The sequence below is a fragment of the Anopheles funestus genome, chromosome 3RL, assembly GCF_943734845.2.
Source record: "Anopheles funestus chromosome 3RL, idAnoFuneDA-416_04, whole genome shotgun sequence".
Lineage (NCBI taxonomy): Eukaryota > Metazoa > Arthropoda > Insecta > Diptera > Culicidae > Anopheles > Anopheles funestus.
Genome location: NC_064599.1, coordinates 59648894 through 59671383, shown reverse-complemented (window position 1 = coordinate 59671383; position 22490 = coordinate 59648894). Strand labels below are relative to the sequence as shown.

At 40.3% G+C, this 22490-nt stretch overlaps 1 protein-coding gene across 14 annotated transcripts in view; it reads right to left on the bottom strand.

The window, feature by feature from the left end:
- Nucleotides 1-22490, bottom strand: part of LOC125768381 (heterogeneous nuclear ribonucleoprotein L) — a 182837-nt gene that overhangs the window by 98572 nt on the left and 61775 nt on the right. For all 14 annotated transcript variants that reach the window (XM_049435957.1, XM_049435960.1, XM_049435961.1 and 11 more), the window contains one exon: nucleotides 3840-3956. In XM_049435957.1, coding sequence (XP_049291914.1) covers nucleotides 3840-3956 — 117 coding nt within the window. The remainder of the gene's footprint in view (nucleotides 1-3839; nucleotides 3957-22490) is intronic.

The following is a 22490-nucleotide window of genomic DNA, read 5'->3' as shown; positions in this document are numbered from 1 at the left end:
AAAGAGTTCTGAAACTGTCGCCCAGAAATACTGATCTAATTAATAATTTCTACTCGAATATTACCACTGGAATCCCTCATTAATTTTTCCCAACCAGATTAACGACGCATTAAAACACACTTCCAGTGTACATAGTAAAACGCAATGCATACAGAGGTGTAATCTCGTCGACAGGATTACAAGATTAAATCAACCGATGCAGAAACATCCATTTCAGCAACGCGTAGATGAAGATGTAATGGATTTACTGGAGCTCGGTAGTAAGTTCAAGGCAACTTGGCAATTAATTATTAACCAATACTAATCAATCTTCAGCAGCGAATTACTTTGGACTCGCACAGTACTTAGATTCTAACGTTCTCAGGTAAGTGTACGTATTTAATTGCAATGAAACTATTCAAACACCTGCTGTACGTGATTCAAAATACATTTTCCCATCACAAGTTATCAGCACGAGCAGCAGGGTTTCTTTCCCACGAAGAATGAACGTATGTCATAACTCATGTTGAACATCATCTTACCGACTGAAAATCTTCTACACTACTCCATTACTGTCACCATCGAATTGGGTGACATTTCGCTGGAGACGTTACGGGGTAGAAGAAGCAAAGTAAAGCAAAAAAAACACAGAAGATATCCCCATTGAGTATCGCAAACGTCGAACTCGCTGGAACTGCAAACTCACAGCTACACACATTCAGAAGAAGTAGTTCATTTTTCCCACCTGATACAATGGTCCGATTGGAACATGGAACATAGTTACAGGACAGATCAAATGTACGATACCGTCTGCCCTGTTTTCTCGTGTTTCCTCAACGTCCGATCGGATCTCCCAACGGGACGACGACATCATTGTGAAATGGGAGAAGATTGATGTACCACGCTGAGTCGCATCGAACCCAAGCGACCGAGGCATACACCACGTACAATCGAACATCATTCATTGCGAGATACACGTGAGTTATAGGCAAAACCATATCAGTAGCACAGTACCAGTCAGATTCACAAGATAACTAATGATAACCCGCCCGTGTCTAGTCGACCACCCCAGCAATGGGACGGGAGGGTAACCACATTGTACCACACTAAACGACGGGCACAGTGCGCGATAAAGAAAATGTACAAGTAATTCAATACACCATCTCATCTCGCATTTGCCAAAGTAGATGCAACGAGCCAAATGGCACTGTAATGGGCGGCGTGATTCAGTTCGATATGCACCATTTTGTGGGAGCCATAATGGACGATGTCTCTAAACGCTTCTGAATATGCCATCAACGCGGTCCGCCGTGCGGTGCGGAAACCTCGGTCCAAATCCATTTGTCATCCCGATGCTCTTACCGAGCATCAATTATCGTACGTCCACACAAAATGGATGCGAGACTACCCTTTCTGCGGGCGTGGAAAAACATGTCCCGAAATGTAGTGAAAATTAAACTCGGTAGGCAGAGTGTGGATGCGCAGCGAGAGGAATTTAGATGAAGAATACATAGGAGTAAATTTAAATCGACATCACATACCACCTAGAATAATTTGATCATGCATCAGATCGTGGTAAGCGGTAGCCGCCGGAACATGCCGCAATTAATTACAGCGTAGTGCATCTCGACCGCTACACACCAAAGTGACCACTTGCCTACCCGCTTTGAGAGGGAATGGGGGTTGTGGCTCATCAATCTCGAAGAACACTCCACCCGTGCAACGCCAGCATCGTCATCGACGATCGCGAACGGACATACGTTTCATTTCTTTGGCAACGGTGTGACTTCGGGGGTAGAATATTAATGAGCAGCCAGGCATCCACACACGGTGGGGAGGCGAGGAGCACGAAGGCCGGCGGCGGACATGGGCACAAAAATGACATTTTAGTCCATTGCAAAAATATTCCTTACTCAAGCCGCAAGAATGATTCATGTCTGGGACCCGTCGCTGACTAAAGTACCACAGGTGGCCACAATCGTCAATACGACTAGGCAACGTTTCAAGTTAACCGCGCACGTGTTTGGTGCTTGGTAGGTTAATGATTTTCGTTGTGGCGAGGACTCAATGTAAAGGTGAGTGGAATTGTTCCTAATTCACTCTAACTTCGTCAGTGGTTGTACTTCATTTGTTGTTGCTTTTGCTATAATTAATGTTAAACCCATATAAGGATCCTATATATCCTGCTATAAATCAAGGATCCTGCTATAAATCATCTATTTGACGCTCGTAATTATCATTGTATAAATGCAATTTAATTGTTACCATATTCAAGGAAAGTGATTTACCCGCATTCTGGCAAAATTGTGTCCAAATTGAGCAACCTTCCCCAGAGATTTTTTATAGCACATAACACCTGAGTCCATAAAAACCTTACTTGCAATTTCATGTTGCAGGCAACTCCATTTCCTTCTCATCTTCTTCTTGGGGACTGAGGCAATATCATTTCCTACCCCTTTTTCGCAATAATACCTCTCACAGTTAATAGCTCACCTTCGTCCCCAACTAGTAAGCGCATCGATCATACTGAGCCAGTCCGTACCGCATCTCTTCATCTTCACCTGCGAGGCTAATTATCCTCTACCACGGCTACACCACGTGCATTGTAGGTCACATAACCAAGACCAAGATTAATGCGCTCGCTGAACGATATCTCCCTCCGATGCCTTCTGTCACCAGGCATGGGGGGCGCACATCCGCCACTACTATGACATCCCTATTTACGATCAGAACTCGTGCATCGAAAAACCCTGCAATTATGGGTTAAACTCACGACATCCGGACCGGCAGGGAGTGACTGTTTCTGCGTTTCGCTTTCCACTAATACAACATTCCGCATGAAAAGCGTCTGGATAAAAGGGTCACAATTTCCTCCGGTGAGGTGGCGAACATAGAAACACATAAAAATAACCATGTGCCTACAGTCGATGGGTTCATTCAGGCACCGCGTTTAAATGAGGCCAATTAAAATGGGTCATCCGGTGAGGTACGTGGCAAGAAAAAAAAAACAAACAAACGAAAGGGTTTTCCCCCTTTTTGATGGCGACCATTTATCGGTGAGTTTAATGGAATGCATTATTAATATTGCCCGGGATGAATGGCTTTCAGCGTTTCCCTACCTTCCTGAGGAAACGTTCGAGGGTTCCATCCTTTCTCGGAACCTATTACACCACTGATCCCGGTTGTTTAACTTGCAGACCAGCATGCAGAATGTGCTTGAAAACGTCGACTTTTCAGTGGCATAAAGCATAGTACAACATTTCGCAAGAAAATTCATACCGTGCCTCGTTATGTAGGGACCTAGAAATTATGTCATCCTTGTTTTCAATCCTCTTTCAGACGTACATGAGCCCATGATCAAACAATCTGCCTCGAAGCAAACGTTATTTAAACTCAACTGATTAAGCGAAGAACCCCGGGAAGGGAAAAATTCCAATATTAAGTTTTTTTTTTTGTGCAAAAAGCCGTTCCTATCAGGGAGGGAAATTTTCCCACAGAAAACCCTTTTCCCTTCCAATTGATAACTGTTGTGCAACCGGTGTTGTGGTTTCGAACCGCACTTTCAAACCGTTCCTTTTTTGGGAGAGAGTAAAAAAGGAAAATTCAAAGGGTCAGGAAAATATGTGACCCAGGATTGTAAGGATCGCAAGCTGACAATTTTGCTTCCGAACAACAACCAAAAAAAAAAGGACAAAACGAAATTGATACATGAGTGTTTTTCTCTCTCTCCTTCTCTCTTCCTCTCTCTCTGTCTCTCCGATTGCACTTGATTGAAAGGATAGGGTTGATTTAATATGAAACATGAAATAGTTTGTGCGGCTGCCTTTATCCGCAAAAGGTCAAATGTCTTCCGGACTTACCACTGTGATCGGATAGATCGGGTTCAGGATCGTGAACAGCAGGATATGGTTGGGGCGTGTCGCAACGTCACGCTTCCGGCGTGGTTCGTCTGTGACGTTGATGTTGTTGTTATTGTTCTGCAAATAACAAATAGAAGCGATACAGTGCGTAATTAGTTAAATTCATTCGTGTTTATTTTTTTTGTCTCTCAAATGAGGATACATTCCATTCATTAAATTAAATCGACTGTAATTAATCAAACTACACCGTAAAGGGTAAAAATGGAAAGTGTGTGTGTGTGCGAGTGAATTTGCTTCTTTTGCTTGTTATGAAATACGATTCGGACGGGTTCGAGCTGTAGTCCGGGTGCCGAAATTTCCCACACCGAATAAATGACGGATTGGAATGTGCTGTTTTTCCACCCAAAACTCGTACTCAGAAACACGTGTACGAAACGTTCCTAGTCGAAAACTTCATCCAAACGTGATAGCAAAACCGTTTGATAGAAAGAGATATGTAGAGCGTATAGGTGAGTGGGATAGAGAATCGGATCGTTTATTTATACGCGCCCATGCCGAACCGTGTTGTAGTACGAATTTAACTATCGTCCAAATGTGTAATTTATTTTTAAAACACCATCTTTCTCCCTGATGCATGGAGTGGTACGGGTCCATACACGCAACAATCACACACATGCACCGTGATTTTACTGATGATGATGCTGATGCTGGTGACGGAGAACAAACACTGAGAAAAATCGATATCAACTCACAAAAACCGAACTCGGTTCGACACACGGCCGCATTCATCTACGAGTGGAAAATCCATACACATCTCCAATTTTCTGTACCGGTAATGAAGCAGCTAACAGCTCCAAAGCACTGCCACAAATCGGGTAATTGCTGGGTTTTTAAGAATTTTATTCCACCAAAGCATGGAGAGTAAAACAAACAAGATGTATGCACGTCATGATCGACGGTTTCGAACGTCGCAGGATAAAACCAGCTGTTTTCCACTAACAGTGAACCATTTTTCCGTGGAGTCTAAAATTACGCCATTAGTACGGCACAAGAGGAGGCGAGTGCGAAAGTGCCTGAGAAAGGAAAACCTCTAGCTAAGTAACAGCACATGAGTTAGTCGGCAATAAACCGGGCTGACTAATTTATGAGGCATTTTTTGGAGTTTTAGAGCAGTTTTGTTTTGTGTGTCTGGAGCATAGGAACCTTGACGGCTTCTTTTAATGGTTTAAAGGAGCCAACAACTGTTACTCGGACACGTGCAAACTCAAGAAACTATAGAATTACGTAGATCTTCCGTATTTTGTTTTGTTGTTAAGCTGGCATGAAGCAAACATAAATAAAGAGACCAAAGTACAAATGATTCACCAGTAAATCGTTGGGACGTGTTCCTTACGAGTTCAGAGATCCAAGAAGCAAACATAGATCTTACTTTAAATTTTTGGAAAGTATATATTTTGAACAAAATTTTGCCAATTTAGGAAAAATAAAAGCAATATGTCTTAGAAGTCTTTCGGTACCAATTTTAGACTTCTTTTAGACTTTGCCTAGCAGCTTACAACTAGGGTGGGCCGATGGCATAGTGGTAGTGTCACCGGGGTATTACAAGACAGGAGCAAAACTAAATCCCATTCGGATCGTTTCACCGGTTGTGATAGCGTGAATGTTCCACACGACATGACCTGGTTTCAAATCCCATCTCCCCCGTAACAAGGACTAAATATCCAGCTATGTGATTAAAACACGTTTAGTATGTAAAAAATGGCCGCCGTGACTTTAAAGGTCGTTGAGCTAAGAAGGAGGAGGAGCGAAGGAACGAAAATCCATTTTGATACTGTGGTAATTTGTATTCCACTGTTGATAAAATTGATTACATAAATTCCCATTTTCCCAATCAACATTAATAAAGTACAACAACTGTTAATGGATAAACATGGTAATTGGGTCATGCAAACTGAAAACTCCCAATATTCTAGAGCTCCAGGCGATGTTTTAATTAATGTCCAATGCAGAAGAAGAGCATGAACCATATAATTATTTCAACATAAGCTATAAAATATTTAATCAAGATAATTTACTTGTTCAAAACACCAGTTCAAAGAACATTGTTTTTTTTTGTGTTACATGAAACCAACTTTAATTTTAACAAAGAGCCACAATAACTACAAACAATTGTTGTTCAATCACCACAACAACAGGCGACCACTGCTAGAACCTTTTGCTGTTGTACCTACCAGAGGCAAACCAGAATGAATAATGAATGTAAATGTTTGCTACTGTCTTCTACTAGCAGGAGCATGAAACATATTCTACCGGGAAAGCTTTTTGCCAAGTGGAAAAATAGATGTTGCAAAACACAGACAACCATATACTGCCGCTGTGGTTACGCTTCATTCGGTGGAAAAACAAATCTTATCAAAGCTGACGTGGTAACCACAGAACCCCTTTTTGCAGCTAAAAACAATCTACCTAAAAGACAGCAAGATTCTTGATGAAAGGAATCGTCAGGGAGAGAGTACGCACTGTTTTGTTCATCTTCATGGGATGCAAAACCTAACTTACCATTCAGATGGTGAAAGTGCCCGAGCTTTAATTATATTCTATTATTTACAGTAAAAACAACACCACCGATTTTCATCAGCAGTTCCGAAACGGTGAAGGAAAATTAATTTCTCCCAGCAACACAAAACCGACGAGAAGCCGAGAGCGCGAACCTGCGCGAGGTAATGAATTATTTAAAATAATCGTCAAGAAGGGCTTGGGCCCTGCTTAACTGACCTGCTGCGATATTCCCAGGGTACGGTGTGTATCTTAGAGCTCGAACTTCAAACGATCAATTACGAGATGAAAAACAAATACACAGTACTACGCGGACCAGTCGTTCTTGGGTCGCGTACGTTCGTCGCTTTTTGGTGAATGTTGGTTAAAGGAACCACATTTCCATGAATTTCGTATCGGATTAATTTCATGCAATGCGCTGCAATGGCAGAATTTTGGAACTGTACACAAGCCCTTCGAACAAATGGACTCTAAACAAAGCTATTAGAAATAACAAAAACACATCGTAAAAATATAGCACATTTTAACACAATTTTTCTCATCCCACAGGGAAGATTGTCCCTCGAGCGGAATGCTTACGCAGAGAAGCTTACATTAACCACTAACGACCACCGACAGTCCGAACTCTCCTATACACCCGGAGTGGACCAATAAAATGAACGCAATCGAATCGAACACCATTTTTGATTACTTTTTCCTCATGCCCAAAAGGGGAAGCTCGCACCACACTAACTGTCATTATCAATCCATGTTCAATGGGTATCCACAATACGCTGCCGAGAGAATCAACAAGGGACGAGAAGGCGAATGGACGAGGTAGGATAAATTGTAAGAGAAAACTAGGCCGCAATCGAACCGGTCGGGAAAAAACAGCGGATGGGTGTGTCGATGAAAAACACATTTTCCGTTCATCTAATGTCTACTCGCAAAACCGGTCCCGAGGAATGGGCGACTGAGAGAAGCCATCCGATGTGCAGGAATATTCCCTCGTCTACAATCATATCGTCATCGTCGCCGCAGGTACAACACAGTAACGACCGGACCAGGACCTGTACTCCTCGCTACGGTTTGAAAAAAAACCTGCCGAAACAAACAGAACCAATCGAATGGCCACACAGTTGATCGGCCACAAAAATTTGGCTTTTCCGATACTGCATGTCAGCGAATTTTGGGTTACATTTTTCTCACCCTCGAACCCTCGATCGATTTTGGCCCCCATAAACCGATGATCCCCGCCGTGTGGGTGTAGTGGCTGTTTTGCGGTTACGAGCGAGAGATTAAGAAACGTTCAAATAGTGATTATGGATGACGATTAACCACAAAAGCGCTAACCAAACCGATAACGGTGTTGGAGGTAAAGTTTGCCCACGTCCAGCACCGCTTGTACGAGGTGCGTCAGCAAAATTGAGATGATTTTTCTGGTCGAAAATCAAAATTTCTGCCCGTCCGGAGGCTAACTAATGCCTTTGGTCAGCAGAAAACATCATCAACGAATCATGACAAACGTGTTTTCAGCCCTTAGGACGAACAATAATGGTACAAAATTGTGTGTAAAAAAATTGGAAACACCAACACACCACCATATTTGCTAGATTTCATCAATTATCCATGGACCACATGATTAGTTTTGGAAAATGGCGTCAAAAAAACTGACCACCGGAAAGTTTCATGCTGGATGTGTAATTATTTACCACCAACAGAAGATAAATGCAGGGTTTGCATGCTAGAATTAAGTGTCACTTAAGTTTAAATGTTTCACATGTACTAAAAATGTCATTTTGACATTTCATTAGTCCGTAAAATATTCATCGAGGAAGACATTGTTAATCCAAGTTTTTCTGTATGCTTATAATTGTAAATATGATTTTATGTTTCGAATGTTGCCGATTTTCTCGATTATTCTAAATTTTCTCTATTTTTTTTATTTTTTTTCTTGTCTCTGAAACACAATTAATTATAAAACGTCACAACTATGGTTACACTACAGCACAAATCACTGAAATAATAAACTTTTAAATTAACAAAATTGCACTGCGACAATATGCTAGAATAATTATTCGAATACTATAAAATTACAAAAAAAATAACTCACACAATTCATTTTCCGTAAAAAGGTGATGGCGTTCGACTGAAGCTACTCGTTTGAACATCAGCAAAGTAATTTCATCATAAAACCATGAAGGAAACTGTCTTAAAAGAATTTGTCCAAATAGTTTCGCAAAAATTAAAAACCATTCACACAAAATCTGGTGTTGCTATGGTACTATGGTACTAAAAAATGTTTTCCCTTTCAACCAACCAAGTGTACACTTGCAAAGCTTTGAATACATTAGCGGATGGCAAGCGTCTTTGCGAGCGGTTTCTTCGCTGCGATTGTTTTAAAATGGCTTGGCCCCCGAACCCTGTCGCCCTTTTATTACTTTTATTCCAAACATCTTCGCGTAGCGTATGGTTCGCGGAATCGAAACTTTAATTCGCACAGAAGCACCAGAAACGACAACCATTTGCTGCGATGAAGTTGTCCTGTCGCAGAACAATTCCCAGCTCTAGTAAAGGGAAAACTATGGAAAGCTCGCAACGCACTAGTAGAAAAAAGTTTCACATTGTTCCGAGACGTTCCGCGAGCATAAACACATGAATAAAAGCAAAAAAAACAATAACTAGCAAAACTTTTTCCAGTTCAGTCGCTGCGTCTAAGAAACCCTGTTTTATTCAACTGGCTGTGTGTCGTTGAAAAATTTTCATATCTTTTAATTAGGTGTGAATGTGTAATTTCCACGCAACGAGTAAAATTTAAGACGAGCGGGAAAAAACATAATAAAAATCCGGTTTGAAACTTTTACAATGCGTTGCGAGAAAACTTCGGGTATATTTGCTGCTGTTAAACCTTTGCGCACAGTGATAAAACTCTGGACAAATGATTTTTGCAAAATTCTTTCAACAAAATCTTTGGTGAACGAACATTAAAATATTTATGCATGTAAATATAAAAAAAGTAAAAACATTTATTATAACAAAATTTAATTTTGACCATTTTTTCATACACAATTCACCAGTTCTCAAATCGTTGTCCTGAACGGTAAAAAAAATTATGAAAATTAAGCAAAACCCTTGCAAACACTTTGGAAACAAACTAAAACGGGCATTGAAATGAACAAGCACGCACATCACGAACGTAATTAATTCTTGCAAAATTAATTCAAACCAAACTTCTTCCTCTGCTCGATTTCTTCCCCAGCTTCATTACATCCCGCAAGCTAACGTTATTCGTTCGTTGTGTTTATCTTCAAAACAAATTGCAATTTGTTCGCATCGTGATCGAGAAATCGTCTTGGTACATAAGTCACAAGCGTAGTGTTTACTGGCATAACAAGGCCACCACCCTTTTCGATCACCACTTTCCACTGTGTCTACTCTCAACGACAAATGGCTCCCACAGGAGTGGACCAAACAACAACAACAGCAGCGGTACGAGAGAGAGACGCACAATTTTCCGGTAAACCCTTCAACATGTTTTCAAATCAAGTTTGAAGTTCGACTACTCAAAAACCTTTCGCTAGTCGACAAACGGATTTGTTGCCGTATGCGGAGGTGTACACTCCTGCGAAGTTAAGGTTCCCGGAATTAAACTGATGTTTGTCAAACATCCTTTTGCACCTTTTCACAAGTATCAGCTTGGGTTCCTGGGGCTACCATGGAAATGGGGAAGGACACAATTAATTCGATGCTAATTTGGGGCTCCTTAATCCTTGATGATCCTAATTGGGGAGCAGCTAGGTAAGGAGAGTTAGCTCAACAGATAAATGCTCGCAAAACGTTCAAAAAACATCCTTTTCGAAAACAAAAAAAAAACGATCCTCCATTGTTGGTTGACCTGTTGCTTGATTTGCTTCACCGTACTCGGGATCTTTTCATTCAAAAACTATCTCCAAACTCACACATCTGTACAGCTACCGCGTAAGAAATGTCCTAGATGAAAAGCGGCCATGTTGGAACATTTCTACAAAGCCCCGAAGGGAATATCCTGGCGGAAACTGGAATAGATTTTAATTAATTTCTCACTTCAAGTTCACGACACCGACGGTCAACACCGAAACGCGCTTTATTGTCCTTTCTTTCATCCAGAGTGTCCTTTTCCGTTGATTGGCATATTTTTCATTACGTCAAAGCCGTCGGCAACAAGCTTTCCAGCATTTTGGGAACTTGCTTGCTACCCCGCACGGAATCGGATCCTCTCTTGAGGATTTAATCCTCTCGTGCCGGATGCGACGCGCGTATAATAAATTACTTCCAGGTTGGTATACCTCGTGTTCGTGTCTTTTAAGAAAGAGATCCTACATTTAGAACAAAAAAAAAATCAAACGTTGTCGTCTGAAAGAGCGAAACAGCAGATGAAACAAATTTTTGTTATACCTCGTTCCATAAACTGATGACAGTCTCTCTGTGTGTGTGTCAGCTGGACTGGACGATATAAAACAATCATGCTGCTTAAATTACGACCAGGACCAGCATCCTTTTTCTTATCATCATCATCATCATCGTCGTCTGCAGCAAATGGACGACAGCAGTAAAGCAGCTAACAAACAAAATGGCATCTCTGCAATAAAACGCTGATAAACTCAATGCACACCAAGGTTGTGAATTCTGGTGAACGAATTAAACTCCCCCACACCAAAGCAAAAGGTATACAATTTTACAAAACATAGTGTTTCCTGAGGATTATTTCTCAACCCCGAACTGCATCATTTGCAGGTGTTTCTAGCTAGTGTCTGGACGGAAGTAAACGAGATACAACGACCGTGCAAAAGCACACAACAAATTACAGCCAAAATCCGAAGGACGAAATCCTGTCATCTTTCTTCTCCGAAACGAACACAAGGACTCTTTTGTAAACCAACTTCAAATAGTCTTACAATTTATTCAGCAAAACAAAATCGCCCAACAAGGATTTGGTCGGCAAAACAACAAAACCCTGTCAAGCGTCGTTGTCACAGTGGCAGAAGGCCTTGACATTTGGACGTTCGTTTTTCCCCGTCTAGTAACTGGGCCAGAAACCGGCGACGATTCCTTGAGGCTTCGTCACGCGCACGTTACTGTGAGGTACAATCTATTTTTCATTTCACTGGAAAATGCACAACCGTCCGGGGTGTCAGTGCTGCTTTTGGAGCCTGTTTGTATTATTCATTGTAAACGGATTCGCAGAAAAAGTGCAGCCAGTAATAGCTTACTTCATAGTGGTCTAAAAATATTGGACAAGTTCTGCGACATTCGTTTCTTGAGAATTACTTTCAGGGAAATTGTTTGAAAGTTTCCTTCCTACAGTAAAAAGCTTTGCAAAAGAGTTACATTACGACCTTTATAAACATACATTAACCTAAATACAACCAAACAAGATTAAATGAGATTAACTAATCATCCTAAATTCTTCACTTCCAAGGAAATTCAGACATATTTTCCCAGGCAATAAATAATCGCCATATGCTTCCCTCTCGCGCTTCCATTTGTCCCGCCGTCTAACGGTATCGAGATTAAACGCCCATGTTTAAGTGGCCACAGATAAAACCACCGCAACAAAATTAAGCCTCCCGGCTATGTTACTGAAAACCCACCCATTTTAAGCGCACTGATTCAATGTTTTCTCGTATGTGACATCGTGGTTGAGCTTCTTCCACAACCGAAAATGATTAATCGTTCCACATTTTAACCCGAAGCTTCTTCGTTTCACTGAAATCATTCTTCTGGGAATTGTTGTGCCTCGAAAGGGATAGTAAGCACGAAACAACTTCCCGGTTGTGACAACTCCTACACACAGTCTCGTTCCTGCTTTTGCGGAAAATGTATCTTGCAAGAAGCGCACTGGGGCGAACTGGTTTTGTGGAAAACTTTGCAGGAAAAGAAAGCCTAACTCGGGGCGGTTTAAGGATTACCAAACCACGTGCCACACTGTAATCCTTTTCCGCTTTTCGTACGAGTTATATCATTTTCCTTCCGAGCTCACTCTTTCACATATACGGAACAAAACAAAACAAAAACAAAAAAGCTAATCTTACCATACGCAAAAGAAAAGAAAAACACCCGTAAACATAGGCGTAAGTTGTTTTTTTCTTTCGTGCATAATATAATGCAAAAGAAATAGAAATACGAGTTCAGAGAGAGAAAGAGAGAGAAAAAAATGAATCCCCCTTTACGGAAGTAAATGTTTGACGAAAAGAAACAAAGTAGCCAAAAGTGTCAGCTGCAGTAAACCACCGTCCCATAGTGTATTTGTATTTAATGCTTGCGTGAGACACGTTGTTTTGCTTTTTCTTCTTCCGAGTGAGTTTCCCCTACACCAGAGTTGAAAGAGAAAAAAAACTATTGGGGCTGAAGCAATATACTTTGTGAGTTGCCTTTTTTTGCTTCCTCCCTCCAAATAACAGCAAAGAAAAATGTGGAAAAGCTTTTGTTCCATATCACGGACAAGGAATATCTTTTCCCGGCAGCATACTGAAGGGAAAGAAAAACTCAACTCCCTGGACCCGAGATCCATTTAAAGGAAGCGAAAGAGTTTGGCGGAGCATCGTTTGTTTGAAAAAAAAAAGATTTCCTCCTTTTTCTTCATTGTCACTTTAGGCTGGAACACCAATGTTGTCATTCGTATTCAAAATCTTCTGAGTGAAACACATTCTTACGCTATCGTATTCACATTTGGTGGGCCAGGGATAACAGCGACAAGGCTTTTCCATCGCTCCCGTAAGTCGGTGAACGGGTGTTGAGAGGCTATAATAAAAAAAAGTACAACCTCCCAACGGCCATTAGGATGTCGGAAGTAGCAGAAGATTATTGTTCGCTTCCGGATGGGGAATTTCAATAATTTATAAATAATTCAACCCGAGGGGAGCCTGGGGGGGGGGGGGGGGGAGTTTTGTGATGGCGACGAGGGGTTGGAAGAAAATCGACCCCAAGAGCATAGAACACACGCACACACATATCCACAAAAAAGGAGGTCAAAAGTGATGTTGGAAGTATTTTTTTTTGGTATCCATCGAGAGGATGTTAAGGCAAAAACAAACACTTAAAAGATAAAGTGGTTACCTTACCGAGATTATCCTGAAACCATCCTACTTCAAACTTCCGTTAACTCCATTCTAAAGCAATAAGCAAGGCAAGAGCCAATAAGAAAACGGTGTTTCAAATTTGCACACGTGTTGCAGCACGACCACAACAAAGGAAAAATTATGGTATCTTGTATGAATTTTTTTCTTGGTTTCCGCGCAAACTTGTGAACAGGGAAAAGTTTGAAGTGCATCTGCCTCGCTTATTGCGCAATTTATGAACTTAGCGATCGTAAACATTGCACATTTACCCTCAAAGTGATTAGCTCCGATCGGAGCACCTGTGTCGCTTATACTTTTTTTCATGTGTTTAGAAAAGCAGGAAGAAAATGTGAGTTTAAATATTAGTATAATTTAGACGGAATAAATAAATATTGGTTGCCATCTTAAAATAAGTTTACAGTAACACATTACAGTGGAACGTCGATTATCCTGGTACTTTTTATCCGGCTGTCGCATTATTCGGAAATGACAGTTCAAAAGTAACTCCTTTTATCCGTGATATTCGTTTATCCGGCGATCCACTTTATTTTAATTTGTGAATAAAATGTTTGGAAAATTAATAAATAAATACACAAACCCAAAACAAATATTTTTATTTACCCAAGCATGGGTCCAAGCACAATGGTAAATTATTAAATCTGCTCATAATGAATGCCATTATAACCTTGAAAAGATAAATATAAGATTTCCCTATAGAAGTAAGTGTGTCGTTTGTTCCAGAAATGAAGTTAATTAAATTACTCTCAAATTCAATTAAAACCACATACTGCCAGCTGAAAGATCGCTTAACACAAATTAAGTAATTGACATTGTCTGGCTGAGATTTTAGCCAAGCTTAATCCATCCGGTATTATGAAGTTTAATTGACATTTGCGAAGCATTCCTAGCCATGCTTCCTGTGGACAGCAAATTCACTCTGAACTCCCTTCCTTCAAAACAAGAACACTCAACTAAAAACGCATCCGTCGACGGGTATTGCCAACCACGGGGTGCTTAGGAAATTTGACAAAAACTTTACCCATCAAATCACTTTTCCCCTTCTCAAAACTCACCGCCCGTGAAACCTGCTTAAGATTATCTGCCAAGGAATTTCTGCTAACGGCATTCCCAACGCTACATCGAGCTTCCGTTTTTGAAGATGCTAATCCTCGGCTAAACTGCTGCAAAAACTGCGCCAGCACAACACGTTGCACGTTGTCCCGCAAACCAACCCAGGCTGGGTGCAGATTTTATCTAAATGACAAAACTTTCCGCTCAAGTGAAAGCATTTCCCCCGTCAGGAGGACCTCATCAAGGTCTGTTCGTGTTGTTCGAGTGCGGGAGGCATGCAAATAGATGACATAAGTCACGATTTCCGACCAAAGACAACACATAAACGAACCTCTTGTAGCAAAACCTCATCCTCCAAGCCAAGACTCCTGGGAAGGGCTGCAGCGAAATGCCAAGTGCATCTTTGGAGAATGTTTCCCCCACGCTACTCTCCCTGCAGAAGGCTTTCCTTTTCGTACGATCATTATCAAAGATTCATGCTCGGAGAAGAGCCTCCATGCAAGGCATATGCTGCTGCAGGAACGTGGGTAGAAACCCATTCGACCCAAAACTGCACCAATAAAGTGCATTGTTGTTTGCGAGACGCTGAATGCACTGGATAATTTAGCTCACCCTATTCGATATGAAAGCAGTTGGGGGCTGGGAACGGCAGCGCTGTGCTAAAAGATGGCCTCAGCAAAATGCCAACGATGACAACGATGACGGCGTCTAACCCAGCACTAAAACCAAGAAAGACGCCAAGTTGTTGCTCACGTGAACGGGCAAGAATGGCGTCCCAGCTCCTGCTAGAACCATTCAAATAAACTACCCCCGAAGCTAGAAGCGAACTGCCACATTGGTCCACGTGTACACACATACAAACACACGAAAAAGAATAGAAAATTTAAAGAAAAAAAACCCTTCCCGTGTGACACAAAATCGGTTGTGCAAGTGTGCATGAGTGGAATAACCATCGACCGACTTTACGGTCGCGTGTCTCAACCGGGAGCTAAAACGAAAATGATAAGAGACATAACAAGAGGTTGAGATAAATCGGTGCATCTCTGCACCGTAGCGCGCTTACCAACGTCAACGACAGTGATTGTGGCTGGCTGAAAACGTGGGAAACGCGCGAGAAAATGTATCCCCTTGGCACGTTCCGTTGACATGTTTCAAGATGCTGGCAAAATGAGCAACAAACCAGACGAAAAAAAAGAACTCTCGTTAATGAGATTGATTGGGTGTGATTTTTATAGCGCAACTGGGAGGTTCGGGTACATCATTGTTGTTAAAAATCAATTATGAAAGATTAAAAAAAAAACGATGCTAACAGCTGTTAAAAGCTTTTGATGAGAAAGTATGAGGTGGAGAAAGGTATAACAAATGGGCAATGATCTCTTGAATTTTTCCCCAAATCAATACAGTCAAATGAAAATAAAAAGTAACAACGCGTTTTGCTATAATTTTAATACATGTAGAAACAAACTCGATAGTATAAACGTGTACATAATTTACTAAAATAGTGAGTTAATACGCATGAACTAGCAATGAACTCATCTATGTATATTATTTGCACAAACAAAATATAAAACAATAAACAATAAACCGAAGAAGAAGTTTCACCATATCATTTTTTTATTTGCTATAATTTTTAAAAATGAATTTTGAATTGATTTTCACAAAATGATAACATTTGCTATAAAATGAATTTAAAATCGTTATAGCGCATATTTCGATACGTCAATACCATTAGAAATTCTTAGTCCAACTAAAGTATGGGTCGAATCAATTTGCGATTCGTCTTGCCTGATGAGCTTATTTGTTACTTCCATTAAAGACAAGAAGTTCAAGTATTCGCCTTCATTCCTGACCCAAACCAACATCATACGAATAAGGATTCATGCCAACCATCAGCACAACAAGGACCAATTTACCAAACTAGATGACCTTCCTAATGTAATGTCTTGTAAAACCGAACTTTTCAACCGGATGCAACGGGGCAAAAAAATTGCTTTCCCGTCTTGAGGTTCGATTGTTTTTTTTTTTTGTACAACCAGCTTGGAAATTGTGGAGCACCAAAATGCTGTCGACCATTACGAACATTTTCGAACGAACGCACAATGCGAGCGCGGTCCAGTGGTCCAGCGGTTTATTTGCGCTCGTTTCGGTTAATGCTGTCACACATACACACACACGCGTACATGGACTGCTCTTGTTTCCAGTGCTGCCAAGATCCAGCGCCCAAAATCAATTCGTACGCAACAAACAAACTGTACGCCACTTAAGTAAGAGCTGGGCAGAACCGGGTGGTGCCCAGCCGGTGATTCCGCCGCACGAAAAGAAAAACCAGTTCACGCTTCGGCAACTTCCTTAGCGTGCCCACTTTCGCTCTCATTGCTTTTGGCCAATCTGCTCAGGTCTGTCCAGGTCGATTATGGTTGGTTTGACGAGCAAAAAAAAAATACGAAGAACACACTCCTCAACATCAGGTTCCTCGCACCGGCCTGCCTTCCCTGTGCCCTCCGAGGAAGCAATTCCAGAGCAATGGCGTTGGTTTTGCTGTGCCGAGAAACAGTTTACGGACTGTTCACCTTTCGGGCACTTTCGTTTCACTTTCTTCGCTTCGGTTGCTGCAGTTTGATACAGATGAACCGGTTTTCCATCTCACTTTTTTTTTGCTGTTCACCATTGCAATCTCCAACGTTCAACCTCTCGCCCCTCGTTTGGTACGTGATTTGCTTGCTGAGACGAAATTCCGCCGGATGGTTGAGAGTTCAATCTTTCTCGGATCTGTCTGTAAAGGTGTGCCAGTGTCGGTCCAGCAGACTTTTGGGAGTAAAGGTATGCTAGAATTGCCAAAGAATGTTGTACCATTCGGGAGTTTGGTTTTTTCCACCCCGTCACTGCTTGCTTTTAATCTTTGCATGCTTGTTAGTAGCTCAATTTTACAATTCAAAAAGCGTGAAAAATGCTTCAGATGATTGGTATGACTGTTTCCCATTAGTTGTTTCCTGATGAAATTATCTACTATTCTTCCATACCAATGGGATTAAATACATAAATATTTTCTTCCTTTAGATCTTGAATAAGAACTGAAAGATTATTATTTTATTTTCCATACAAACAATTTGATATTTAAAACGTTATTTAATTTTTCTCACATTACCACTCTCAAAACAAAAAAAGAAACATAATTAATACAATTAATGTAAATGCTAAGAAATAATTCTAAATCAATGCGGAAAGATGAGTAAGTCGAACCCATTATAAAAAACAATTTGTACACTGTTATACAACATCAAATTATAGTAATTATTATAGTAACGTTATTTGTTATTGTTAACTAGTGTTGTGCTTAACATTTGTGCTTGTAATTTAAAAAAAATAGTTGATTCCCACAAGACTCATGAATCCTCATTGATTCACGAATCCTCAAAGATTCAAGAATCCTCAAAGATTCAAGAATCTCTTAAAAGATTCAAGAATCCTCAAAGATTCATAAATCCTCAAAGGCTCATGAATCCTCAAAGACTCATAAATCTTCCAAGACTCATGGATCCTCAAAGATTCATAAATCCTAATGAATCGATGACTCTCTAACCGTTCAATCGTACCGTGCCGGTCGACCAAAGCTAGCCCAAAATTATAGTTTACATACTTTAATATGTTAGATAAAAAAATGCTAAAATGTATTGATTTAAATAACAATAGGATATCTATTAACTCGAAAACAATAGTGACGTTACACCTCGGTCATATTTTTTTAAAATATTCCATTTCTTTGTGCCTTTTAGAAAATAAACCTTTAAACATTAAATATCCAAATTTCAACATCTAACAAATTCCAATTCCACCCCACAACGGAAACTACACCCACACATTTATCATGAATAAATGTCTCAAAGTGTGCAATACTTCTATTCGCTAATCAAGAGATCTGTCAATCGTTTTTTTTTTGCGTATCGACACATCAACCTTTCAAACGCCTTCGGATTTTTTACCACCACAAATATTCGATCGACACCCTCTCTCGCGCTATCTGTCAGCTCTCGTGCTCGAGCTGTTGCCGGCGAAACATTGCACAACCCAACACCCATTCCGTAAGGCTTCAACCACTTTTCCATCTCTCAACGCCCCAACTCCCACAACAATGGTGCACCAAATTTCCGTCCAAAAAATCGAAAAGCAAAAGTCGAAACGTGTCAGTTCACTGTTGTTAATGATAGGTGAGGCGAAAGGCAGCAGAATATATATAAGATGGTGTATGTCACGCGCGGCCATATCGTCGACAGCTGCAGCCGGTGCAAAACTTTCCTACCGGTGGCAGCGCAATAAAATGCATCTCGAGTGAAAATAAATGCAATATCCGTCCCATACACGAGAGCACCACCTGCCATCGAGGATGATGAGGTTGGGCGCGGGAAAACGCTGACGCTTTGAGGAGAATGATAAGTAGAGCAGTATGGTGGAGGTGGAATTGAAAGAAATTGAAACTGGACATTGTTGAACGCATGACGAGTAAAGCACAATGGGAAGTGCAAAAATGTAAGCTTTTTATGGAGTTTTTCAACCGAGAAATGGGGTTTTAACTTTATTCTATAACATTGCTGTACGTATAGACGACGAACCCTTTTTTTTGGTACAAACAGAAATAAATTGAATAACGAAAAATCAAATTACCATAACTTTCCTTTGGCTTTTAAGTTTCTTCGAGAATAAATCAAAAGAAAACAATATTTTAATTCAATAAAGAAGCAGTTATCTTCTTTGAAAGTGCAACAAATTTCAAGCAAATTCGTAATTTATATCAATTTAACAAAACTAACCGTGTCGAGTGTCATATTTCGACTAGAAAAATGTCTTCCACTAAGAAAAAAAAATCCACCTTTCGTTTATTTGCCTGATCTTACAGCCACAGGACGTTACTTCGCACCAGTAAAGGGAAGTTTTCTTTACTGAGATTTGTTTCTTTGTTTTTCCCTGCCCAACAAACAACAATCCCTATGAAATGTAACCCGCTCACGATCGCGGTTCACTGCAGGAAAAAATCAGGAAGCACCAGTCAATGTTGTTTTCTTGGACGAGATTTTATGCGCACATTTGTGGAAAAAAATGTTTCCTAACCATCCGGTGCTTTTCCCACGATGGTTACACATTTCCACTGCTCCGCCCGCGTTCCTAGCGGTGCAAAAGTTTTCCCCACCATCGCGATAAGTCACACAACTTATAGCGCTGGTCGGGAAGGATGCCGTTTAACCCACTCAAAAATACCGCGAAAAGTCTACAGTTTTTTTTTGTATTTGTTTCTTTTTTTTCTCCTATGCTCTGTAACTTATAATTGCGCATAAAACTTTGTCACAATCACACAGCAGAAGGCAAAAAAGAAAAAAAACAACACTAAACAAAGCTACTAACAATAAAAAAAAAGTTCAACAAATGTTACCAGTATATTCCGCAACAAGAGCATTTTTCTGATTTTCTTTTCTATCCTTTTTTGTCACGAACGAGGAAACCAGAGCGTTGGGAAACAGCGGAAACGTACAAATCAAACTATAAATTTTAAAGTGGAAAATTAATTACGGAAAATGTAATGGAAAACTGGTGCACGGAAAAGTTTACCTTTTTTTGTGCAAAGTGCTGAATAAACAACTGTCGCGAGTTAAAATCTGTTATGATGTGATTTTTGGGTGTAAAAAGCACCAAAAGTGCATCGGAAATCTGGGCCATTATTTGGAAGAAATTTTGTCCAAGTCAGCAGAATAAATGATGAAAGTCATTTCTTCCTTCTCCAACGAACAGAAAGTTTCCGAGCAACCAGGCGAAGAAATACACGTCAAAAATCATTCCCAAATCCTAGATAAGATTGCACTATCACACGCACGCCTGACACAATCACATGGCAAAAGGGGCGAACGAAAATACGGGAATGAAGAGAGGAAAAACTTCATGTTAACCTAATTTTTTCACCTTTTACGAACTTACGACTTCTGTTCGCTTAAACTTTTCCACTGTTGCGGATACCAAAAAAAAACAACAAAATTCCCCCTCAAGAGAGAGAATCGTCAGGCGTGGAATATTCTACGGCACGTAGTTGCGGTGTCCTTACGAACAAAGACCATACCAAGGACGGGTATGCATGTGTTTTTTTTTTCTTTTCGCAGTTTTCACCACCAATACCACCACGCTAGCCCCCTTCCACAGAGTGCTCCTTTAATTGACCGAACTTTATGGCTTTCATTTTATGGAGCAAAAGGCAAGCGTAAACAGGGATGGGGATTGAGAAGATAGGGAACAGATAAACAGCGGAAACCAAGAATGGTTCGTTCGACAAACTTTTCATTAGTGTGAGCTTCCGTTGGGCGATGTTGTAAAGAGCAGTAAACCGAAGAAAATTGAAACTAAAAAAACAACATCGAACAAGCTTGGTTTGTTGAACGAAAGTATCGATTTGTAACAATTGAAGTTTTTTTTATTGAGAAAGCATTTCGCTTCTTCTGCGATATTTTTTTTGATATTTTCAAAATAAAACTTTTTTAAATTTTATGGCTACAAAAACCGGAGAAAAAATAAACTAAAAAACCAAAATAAAATTCCTGAAAACATGAAAAACTAAAATAAAAAAAGAATAGCTGCTGTACTGTGTTATCCGTGTTGATCGTTTATCCGGACAGAATCGATGGGCATGGAAAAATGGCGGCCACGGTTTATAGACATTTCCAACTCAACTTAAATTTTTGAACATACCAAGCTCTAGGACCGGAAAACAGACAGTCACATCCTACACATGATTGTTTTTTAATTAAATTTATTATACTTTTCAATAAAACCATAAATTATTAAAATGGAAATTACAGCTAAAAATAAATCCAACACAGAAAATGTTTTCCTCGTCGTTCGAAACTTCTACCACCATTCATTTAGTTCAAACATGAAAATGATAGCACAGTATATTTGCGTTAATTAAAAAGTATTATAATTCCACACAAAACTAGTTTTTCCACCGTACTAAAAACCAACCAACACAAAGGAGCACACACTGGAAAATGCCCATACGAGTTTTATTTGCTCGTAGTTTTATAATTTTTTTTTGTTTGTTCTGCCTCATTACAATCACAACACTCGTACGCCTGATGAAAAACTTCCTAGCAATGAAAATAAAACACAAATTCATTAGCATAAATTTAATGCCATTTACTACACAACGGGAAAGGACGATAGCACGTAATTTTTATGGATTCCAGGCAAAAATGTTTCAGGAAAAACGGTAAAATGAAACATTTGATTTGATTTGACGTTTGGTTAAATAAAATCCACATCCATCCGTGTCGTGTGCTGCGTTTGTAAATGCGAACGTGATAACACGAATTAAATATTTGTCGAAACCGACCATTACCCCACTAGAGGTACGTCATAAATCAGGCACTAACGATAGTCGATCCAATGAGCCATGCTCTGGTTATAATAAGATTTTTTTTTACTTTTATCTTCTACGCTTGCTCTTGATTCTTAAACAACCTTCACGCCTTTCCGACACGCTTCATTCACGATCTTTGATCCGCGCTAGCATGAACATAAAAAATCAAGCTTTCAAGTGGGAAAAGGAAACGCGAACTTGAAATTGAATCCCATGCGGGTCCGCTATAGGGATGGCAGAAGGGCTGGCCAGTTTTCCACCGGATGAAAAAACACGCACGCACAGGGAGGAAAATTGACGTAGAAAAATGTAACGCACGCAATCTTACCACTAAAGTGAGCAAACAAAAAAAACACACCCCCACCCAGTTACGCCACCCTCCTTTCGTCCTTCCATCAACCGAGAAAGTGTGAAAATGGCGCTAAAAAATGGGAAAAATCTGGCACACGCAACCGACAAAAAGGGTGTTGTGGGAAATTTGCCTCCACGATTCGGTTTCCCCCCGCATTATTCCCGCGTAACAACACACCCTAGCGAAGGGAAAATTCAGCATTT